Source organism: Thunnus maccoyii, chromosome 12 (genome assembly GCF_910596095.1).
Source record: "Thunnus maccoyii chromosome 12, fThuMac1.1, whole genome shotgun sequence".
In the NCBI taxonomy this organism is placed as follows: domain Eukaryota; kingdom Metazoa; phylum Chordata; class Actinopteri; order Scombriformes; family Scombridae; genus Thunnus; species Thunnus maccoyii.
Genome location: NC_056544.1, coordinates 22,119,299 through 22,128,430, shown reverse-complemented (window position 1 = coordinate 22,128,430; position 9,132 = coordinate 22,119,299). Strand labels below are relative to the sequence as shown.

At 39.1% G+C, this 9,132-nt stretch overlaps 1 protein-coding gene across 2 annotated transcripts; it reads right to left on the bottom strand.

The window, feature by feature from the left end:
* Positions 1 to 581: 581 nt before the first annotated feature.
* On the bottom strand, positions 582 to 9,114 carry ndc1 (NDC1 transmembrane nucleoporin). 2 transcript variants are annotated; one of them, XM_042428539.1, is made up of 18 exons: positions 8,975 to 9,114; positions 7,964 to 8,084; positions 7,773 to 7,874; positions 6,925 to 7,099; positions 6,710 to 6,836; positions 6,347 to 6,455; positions 6,031 to 6,082; positions 5,779 to 5,911; positions 5,131 to 5,223; positions 4,945 to 5,026; positions 4,647 to 4,808; positions 4,017 to 4,277; positions 3,542 to 3,654; positions 3,020 to 3,070; positions 2,493 to 2,556; positions 2,293 to 2,393; positions 1,654 to 1,814; positions 582 to 1,539 (listed from the first exon to the last, which is right to left on the bottom strand). In XM_042428539.1, the coding sequence occupies exons 1-18, from the start codon at positions 9,011 to 9,013 to the stop codon at positions 1,476 to 1,478; spliced, it is 2,010 nt and encodes a 669-aa protein (XP_042284473.1). In that variant the 5' UTR covers positions 9,014 to 9,114; the 3' UTR covers positions 582 to 1,475. The 2 variants fall into 2 exon arrangements, with proteins under 2 accessions (XP_042284473.1, XP_042284475.1); XM_042428541.1 differs by lacking the exon at positions 3,020 to 3,070.
* Positions 9,115 to 9,132: the final 18 nt, after the last annotated feature.

The following is a 9,132-nucleotide window of genomic DNA, read 5'->3' as shown; positions in this document are numbered from 1 at the left end:
ATTACTTTATGTTCAAATATTTTTCCTCCTTTCAGTTGTTACCATTGCGCACATTGAGAAAGGCATGAGACTCTGAGCAGAATCTCTGCTGACTCATTCAAGTTTATTTTGTGGAATTCACCATCCAGAACATATTAGAGCCAAATGTGTTGAACAGAGAGGTCGTTGTGTGCACATACCATCCTGTATTTATGACAGGTGCAGGCCAACTGAGTCAACGAAGTAAAGAAGTAATGTCCACACACTGGATTTTAGCTTCCCAAAAAGTTATTGGACTAAAAAAAGTCAATGTTTTGACCCAACTAGGTCTTCACTTGAAAACTTTTATATGTTAAGAGCTGGCAGCAAGCCTTTGTTTAGCTTGATATACCTGATTGCCTAAGGGCATGTAAATGCACTGTGTAGAGCTGCATATCCCCTTGCATAAATCCTTGCAATAAGTCACTTGATGTAATATTTTATCAATATGCAGAATGAGCACCACAGTGCTGGGAGGAACTATGCATCATTTCTGATGAAGAAAATAATAAAGCATTTACTATGTGCTCACTTCAGCTGAGTAATGATGAAAACCTTGGAAATATTATTTACATAATGTTTTTATTCAATAGGTTGTGAGTGGGAAGTTAAACTCAATGCATGTTGGCAGTGACCATCAAAACATATTTACCCACACATGTAACCAGTCAGTCTCCATCCTTGATCTCACATGAATGACAGTTTAATTTCACATGAACGAACCTGACGAAAAACATCAGCTAACGTACAAAACAGGTGTCTCGATGTAAATCTGATTACAGTATCGTTTCTCGTTGGCGAACCTAAGCTGATGTGCACAGCTGTAAACCGGTTCTCCAGGCTGGTGTTTAGAACAAAACCAGATCTAAGAAAATACATTTTCAGAATACACTCTCCCAACACCTGTGAAACTGAAGAGCTCCCGTAACACAGAACACATTCCTGACAACCCTCTCACTCACATCTGATGCAAAAATGTTTTCAGATCACATAGATATAATTCAGGCAGACAGAAGATGTAGTATGAAACCAAAAACAACATACATAATTCATTATAGACAGCCCTTATCAACTCATCCCAGTGAGCACGAGTCAAATGTGATTACTTGATATGCTCTTGTGAAACAAATGAATCAAACATGGAATGAGCTGCTTATCCACACAATCAGCTAGTTTAAGTTTCCCAAAAGCAGGAGGTGACAGTCTTTTATAACCCCTGCCAACCTGGTTCAAGTCTGTCAGTTGGACTTTGCCACCTCATGCGTGTGAGAGATGTGATCTAGCCTATCAAATACAATCCGCCACGACATAGTGCAGACATAAATATTAAAAGAGGCACTATCATGGGCTTTCACTCATTCCTTCACTTAAGCTGATGTGCATGCACACACACACCCACGCACACACAAATCACACTAATAAGAATCAGAAGGCACAAGAGCCGAGTGTCAGTTGTGTTATTCCTTGTACTCCAGAAACTGTTGCAATCTTTTCCGGTGCTCTGCAGACATCTGAACAGCACTGAGGACAAAAGAAAAACAGCAAGAATTAGTAGGCTCAGCATGAGAAATGTTTTTTTTATTATACGAAAAAAAAAAAAAAAAAAGTTCTGATTTTATTCACACCCAGCCTTACTTTAAGTGATCTCCAAAAGTGGTTGTTATCCTGTAGATGGCAGTCTTGAGTGTGGCCCTGAGAGCGAAGCGCAGTGTTTTGTAAGTTGAGTCTCCCATGCTGCTCGTTGACCTGACGGGCTTACTGGAGGCGTGAGGCAGCTTGAAGTGTCGATCTACTGCCTGTAGACAAAGAGGACACACAACCCAAAGCAAAAATGTTGTTATATGTTTATTTATATGTTCTCAATGCATCGTTATTGCACTGACAAAGCACTCTTGAGAGTTCAAGTTCCATCTATGGAGTGAATGTCGATGACTAAGTTACATTTAAACAATAAGTGAATGTTCCAGTTAAAGATAAAATACCTTCTGCCTGACTGACCCACATGAATTTGCTTCTTAAACAGTGGAATTTCATTTGCACTGCACATTTTTTGCACATTTTTTGTTTTCAAGGGACAAGGTTCAGTGCAAAGTTTGTATTCAACCACAGATTGTTGCCAATTCACACACACACACACACACACACACACACACACACACACACACTCAGTAAAGTACAACAAATACAGTTATGAAATTTGATAGTCAAATTTTTAAAATCACAGTTTCTACACTATTATTATCAGGATAGCTACAGTAAATCATAATAGCTTACCTCTTGTAAGACAAGCATGCAACTGAGAATGTTGGGTAATGCAGTCTGTACAACGCCAAACTGGTCTTCTGAGAAAGAGGCTTGAACAAGGTAAGACAGCCCTGGATGGATGATATTAGAGCACATAGTAATGTACATGTTGGATCAAGAGGACACAAGATCCACATCCAATGAAAATAAAGTCCACCAGTTCTTCTTACCCTCTAAAGCCCAGATGTGAGCCTGGCTGTCTGCAAACAGAGCTTGACTGGAGGCTTCTGGGAGCTGCAAGAGAAACTGTTAGCTAGCAGGAGTTCTCTAGTGAACAGACAGATGTACATTTATATTAGAGTGATGAATAAGTTTTAGTGAAACTACACTACAATATGCATGCGTGATTAATGGAAGATACATAAACCTCAAAAAGCAAGGAAGACTGACCCAACTAGTTTCTATGAATAGAATAGTGCACTGTACTATTACATTATATTATGCACATTACTTGACACCTTAATTCAAACTTTTAAAAAGGTAATTAGTAAGGATAATTAACAAGGATGTAACAGACAGATGGGTGGAAGGATCTACATTAGTAATGCCTACACAATTAAACCCAAAACCATGGATAAATTAGTGATGCTGCAGGGTGGGGAAACCAAGTGGAAATCTACAGATGAGAGCATGCAGGGAGCCCCTCACAGTGTTCAGCACCTAAGGGAGAGAGCTTGCACATGCCACACATCCTTACCTTGTTAAACAAATACATTATCAGCACCCGCTTTGCCAAGAAATTTTTAACCTGAATGGGACAAAGGTGTTTTGCTATCAAAAACTTATCAAGAAAATTTAAACACAAATGAAGAAATTACAAGTAATTATTAGTAAAAATAGATGAGCAATCAGGATACAGGTAAGACACATATCCCCAGCTACTGTTCAGAATTTGGTCCTAATTTCAGTCACACTCATGCTGGCAGCACAAAAGTGTTTGGTGAGATTGAGTTGTGAACGAGGAAAGTGGAGCTTTGTCCATCTTCCCACCTGCACACACCTGGCCAGTCGCTATGGAAAGCAGGTATCACTGACTGATCGTCGGTTTAGGAAAGTTATAAAAAAAAAAAATCAGATGATGCAGGGTCCTCTGTATGACGCTTCTTATGTTAGCCCAGCACGACTAAACGTTAAGTATGAAAACTCTTATGTCCGAAGCACAATGCTGGACATTCTAACAAACACATTGTAATGCTCCTTTGTGACGAGGCTGAAGTACCTGTTCTTTTCTGTTCTGGAGGAACTGAGCCAGGAGACTTGGTTTGGAGGATTCCTGCTTTGGACTGGGAACTGAGGCAGGGGATGACGGGGGACTGCCATTGGCCAGTGAATCTGCACCGAGACAGAGGCTCAATCATAAATGTGAACCTTCAAGAAAGCTGGATTGACAGATGTGTATTCATTTACATTGAGTGCTAAATTTGAGTCATTGACACAATAACACCTACCAGAATGCTAGAAGTTCAAAACTACTAGCAATAGCTGAACTTCAGTTCAGTCATTTAAGTTGAAAAAACATATATACATTTAAAGCTAAAAATGACTATAACAATTAACATTTGCTCCAGAGGTGTGTTACTCATTTCAAAAAAGACCAGCATCAGCATCTTTTTAACAAATCTCTGTGTCTAAAATTGGATTTTAAAGTGTCAGTTTGATCTGAGTGACTATTCATCTTTCAGTAGGCTCCTCACCTGTGGAGGCGGACCAGAGTTTTGGGGCTCTCCTCATGATGTGTGGGCTCTGCACGGATCCGTGCCACGGCGAGCATTGTTCTACTGGAGCGGTGAGACGCCGCAGGCCCGGAGAAGCAAAGGGGCTATTCAGGTCAGGGGTGAATGGTGCCGTCAGGGGGCTCGAAGGACCACCAACGATGGAGCGGGCAAAGACGGAGGCCGGTGTTTTCATGAGTAAAGTGGGCCTGGGGCTCATAAGATCCTCTGTGCCTGAGGTTACTTTTAAGGTTAAAAGAAGAAAGGAATACAAAACATAGGAGGATGATCATTAAACAACAACATTTACATTTTTTACACATTCTCCATACTTCAAAAAAAAAAAAAAAAAACTTCTCATGATAGCAGATGGAATGTATAACTATTACCTGGTAATTAGTCCTCTAATTACTACTTACAAAAGTAATTTAAATACAGTGTGTAAAATTGTACTACACTCGCAGCTACATAAAATATATAAAACACATATGTTAGCAGAACTTTAAAGACAGATATTTTCTAATTACTCTTCTGTAAATGTCTGAATCTTTGCATCAAATGTTCATTCTTGACAAGTCTTCACTTATCAACCAGTGGTATGTAGCAATGTACCTGATGTCTCCGATGAAGTCTTCCTTTCACTTCCAGTAGATAGTGATTTTGCCCTGCCATTGGTTGCTATAGTATCATGATAGGCTATGAGTCTCTGAGTCAGATCAGCCAGCAGAGACAAACACTCCTTGCTGATGGCGTTCCAGTTATGAGGATGGCCACCTGAGAAAGACAGAAATAAAAATGTAAATACATTTAGCTTTAAGCTACTTAAAAAGAACATTGCACATTTAAGAGTCGCTATACAAGAAGCAAAAACAGTATAAGCAAGGATCCTTTTTCTGCCAGGACAACACACCTGGCTGACTCAGACTGAAGACCTCACAGCGTCGTGACGGGGAGTGTTGAGACAGCAGAGCCAAGTCCTGCAGGGCTAGAAACTAAAAAATTTGGAGGAAGACGTGTCAAAATCCAAACATTTTTTAATAAGCAGGAACACAAAAATGGGGCAACTTGAAAGAAGCTGACTGGATGTTTTATCTACCTTCAATATCATTGGATGCTTGTCAGTAAGAACTTTTGGAAGACACTGGTGGATATCATCAGTAAAAGATGACTGCACAGGAAAACTGTACACCTGCAGACAACAGAAAACACATTAGATAACATTACCTTTAAGTCAAGCTCCTCAAGCATAAATTTAACTGTTCGCTTAAGACGATTATGGGGGATTGAACAAAAACCTGAACAAAATCCCATTAAGTCTGGTGCTCTTCAGGTCCATGGACATTCAAAGCAATGACAACACTGCCCCCTAGTGTCTCTAAATAATTAAAAGAGGTGATGTCTTTACCTTGAAATACAACACTCAACCTTTAAGCCGATTACAGACATGATTTGGCCTTCAGAATGGATTATTAGAAACTGGACTAAGTGTGCTATTTTATGGTGGTTGCCACATTAATCTTTGCTAAAGTCTGAGTAGTAAAACCAGGGATTACTACTAATCTAAATAAAAATGTTGACGCCCCCTGTAATGAGAATTTAAACCAGGAGTTACTGCAATGAAACAACCATAGTTTGTCAGAGAAAACTCCTTCACCTCAGTGTTTAGTCACCTTTGTATTTAAGTACAGTGAGACTTTGGGTTTTGCAGTGTTAAGGGGTTGCATAAATGTATAGATACACATACCTCAGTGACAAAGATCCTAAAGAGCAGCAGTGTGATGTACCATGTGCAGAGGAGGAAGGTGGCACTGATCCACAGGTGGTAGAACAGGGACAAGTCCAGCAGTCCGGCGATGGTGTCGAGAGGATTGTCAGAGCTGGAGGGCGAGATCCCACACAAATACATGTATGAAATCAATTCAATGAAAACGCACTGTGAGGAAGACATTTACAGTGATGCTCGTTTAGTCATATGTAACCCAGAAACCACACTGACCTGTTCAAATGAAGATTGAGCGTTTTACAGATCCATGCCCTTGGAATGTAACCTGTTAATATCAAAGTATAATATTTTATTTATATATCACTTTTAGGAACTCTGTGCAGAAAAAGGAGTGATAAAAAGGAAGCTGAACGACAATAACTGACCAACACACTAAACGTGTCATTGTGCAGTTTGATCTAATGTTTAGGGAGCTCTGAGAGCAAATGTCCAATTTCCTTCAGATGTTGGGACACATCAGCGGTCCACCTAACTGACTAAATCTGACACTTTATCTCTGAAGTTTAATTTGTAAAGAGAGGTCACTTACCCAAAAATAAATACACTATAATGTAGTTCCTGATAGAGTAAAGTGCTTGAGTGGCACTGCACTTCACCACCAGAGGAAGGGATCCCTTAAAGCGAAGGTACTTGTATTGCTAAAGGAAAAATAGAAAGCGGTGATAATCAGCACTAATATAAACTGCCATTCAAAGGACATTGCCTGTATTTTCATTTTTCTAAAAAACAAATTTACACAGAACTGTAGAGGTCAATGAATGATAACTCTAAATGAGAGACAGGGGCACTGTCAGTGAATTTGAGACTGAGCAATTCAGGCAAAAATGGATCCTAAATGTTCAGTCTTTGCATCATTATCAGACAGATAAATGAGTAAGTTCCTATCACATACCTGAACAGTGTGGAAAGAAACATAGTTCATGTTGTGGATCACACCCAATAGACTGTGAGAAAATCCTACAAAGGCTCCTGCCAGCAGAAGAATGAGGTGATACTCATTCAGACACATCTGAGGGGAGCTGTCGATGTTGAGAACAAATTGGGACAATTAGACTATTAATGAAGCATGTAAAGCTCAATGTGATAATGTGTGTGGCAGCTCCTTACCCATCACTCTGTGTACAAGGGTAACCGAGCGTCTCGTATCTGCCCCCGATGGTGACGGCACAACACCAGGCCACGATTATTCCCATGATACAGTGGGCCAAGGAGTTAACAAACTGACGAGGGTGGAGCAGCTGACCCAAAAGGGCGATTTTTGAGCATGGGATTGTTGGGATGACTGAAAGGAAACAGAAAAAATGACAAAGTTACAACAAAAACTATTTTGCTAAACACTGCATTCTTTGAATGTCTGTTACAACAAGAAGTGTAATTTGGAACCATTTTTAGTAATCATAACAACTCATGATTGTGCTAAAGCAGTGCCAAAACAACTAATTAAATAAAATCAGTGCCAATTAGTTAATTGGTTATCTTAGTCATTTATCTAGATTAAAAAAACGTACATTTTGATCATAGTTTCAAAAAGCAAAGAGTTCGTTGCTTTTCTCTTTTTCATAGTTTCATATCATTACAAATGACTTTACTAATGGATCAAAATAAGAAAGGTGTTTTTAAGATTCCTCTGGGCTGATTTCAAAACATCTATTGATTACTCCATTAATAAAAAAAAGATGATTGTTATCATGTAGTTCTTATTCAGTCCATAATGTAGTCTTATTAAAATGTTATCATATGCACTTTGTTTCCTATTCCTGGCTGAGATGTTTGATGTATTTACTTGAGATCTCAGTCTGTCTCAGTGTTTTCTGTAGTGTATAAACTAAACAGATGAGCTGTCAAACAAAACATTCAAGTAACCCTTCAGTTGCAAGACAACAGGACATCCCTAAAGACAAAGTCAGACATCTACCTTTGCAGCATTGTTTTAACTTCCTGCTCCTGACACTCACCTGTATAATACTCGAGGTTCAGGAACCCAACCATGAGGACCACTCCGCATAGCAGGATGAGGGAGAAGATGGCACTTCCACTCCCTAAGAGGGACAGACATTCTGCAGGACAAAGGCAGTGTGCAGTCAGTTAGTTTACAACAGGAAAACTGAGTTAACGATCAAATGTCACATTGAAGGTAGCGGCTGACCTGATATCGTCTGGATTGGGTGGAGAAGACTGAATCCGCTGAGGATCACAAAAACGGCTGTGGTGGGTGGCAACAAGAGGACAGCCCAAGCAATACTGGCCGCAGCTCTCCAACAAATCACCTGAACAGTGCAGTTAATCATTATTATAGCCATGATATTAACTGATCAATAGCTGGTAAAACTATGTCATTTAAAGAAAGACAAAGTTACGTTACTTTCAAAGGTTGTAAAAGAAAAGGAAAAAAAAAGTATGTAAGGTGGTTCAACCACTTCTCTTCATAAAACCTGCTGCTACTTTGCCTAGTCCCAATATTTGTGATGTAAATCTGAATGATGGGAAATGCAGTAATAGACGTTATTGTAAGGAGTTTTAATTAGTCAAGTTTGGTCGTTTTAACCCTGATAAATTAAATTGCAAGCTTTGACGTAATATCTATCCAGTCAGTAGCTTTTTACATTAAAACAGTACGTTTGAAATTGATTATTTTATTATCTGATCTTCTGCAGTAGAAGCTATTGACCATCTGCTCTTTGAGTATGTACATACATACACATTTTTTGAAAGAACGTTCACATATTTTGACATGGTCGTTCACAAAAATAATTTAATCATTTATTTTACTGGATAAGTAAAATGACTAACAGACGCCCCTTTTTAATTTATGTCTGTTTGATTCTGTTCATGTTTTGCAAAGTCTCATCATACAGCTACATATTAAGGGGTAAGTTAATACTATTCATTTTACGTGCTCCTGTTTCCTTTTTTTTCCTCTACAGTATATGTTCAAATCGTGTGCCTGATTTCTTTATTTCTTTATCGTTGCCTTTCTTGTTCTGTAAATTGTTTTTATGTGTTTTTTGTGTGTTAATTAACGCTGAAAAGTGCTAAGTTAGCTCTCAGAGGGTAGCATAAATAGATCAGGCTACTTAGGAGCTAGCACGCTAGCACCGGCGACATATATTTATTCTTTTTATGAATGAAAAAACAATTTTAAACAAAAGGGACTCACCTTACGGACAAACCAACAACTTTGCTCTGCAGAAAACATGTTGTTTAGACAAATGGAGAACCAGCTGGCGACAATAATCTCTCCGGCTCTCCTGCTGTCAAAACTATTTTCCTCTGTTTCCCATATCGCGCCACATGCATTCAAAGGACCTCTGAAGG

What these genes read in the sequence shown, in the direction of transcription:
- ndc1 (XM_042428539.1), bottom strand. Translation starts at nt 9,013, where the DNA reads ATGTTTTCTGCAGAGCAAAGTTGTTGGTTTGTCCGTAAG. An exon ending in TATAGTGTATTTATTTTTGG is followed by an intron (nt 6,083 to 6,346) that starts GTAAGTGACCTC and finishes TGATATTAACAG; the next exon opens with GTTACATTCCAAGGGCATGG. An exon ending in TTAGGATCTTTGTCACTGAG is followed by an intron (nt 5,224 to 5,778) that starts GTATGTGTATCT and finishes TGTTGTCTGCAG; the next exon opens with GTGTACAGTTTTCCTGTGCA.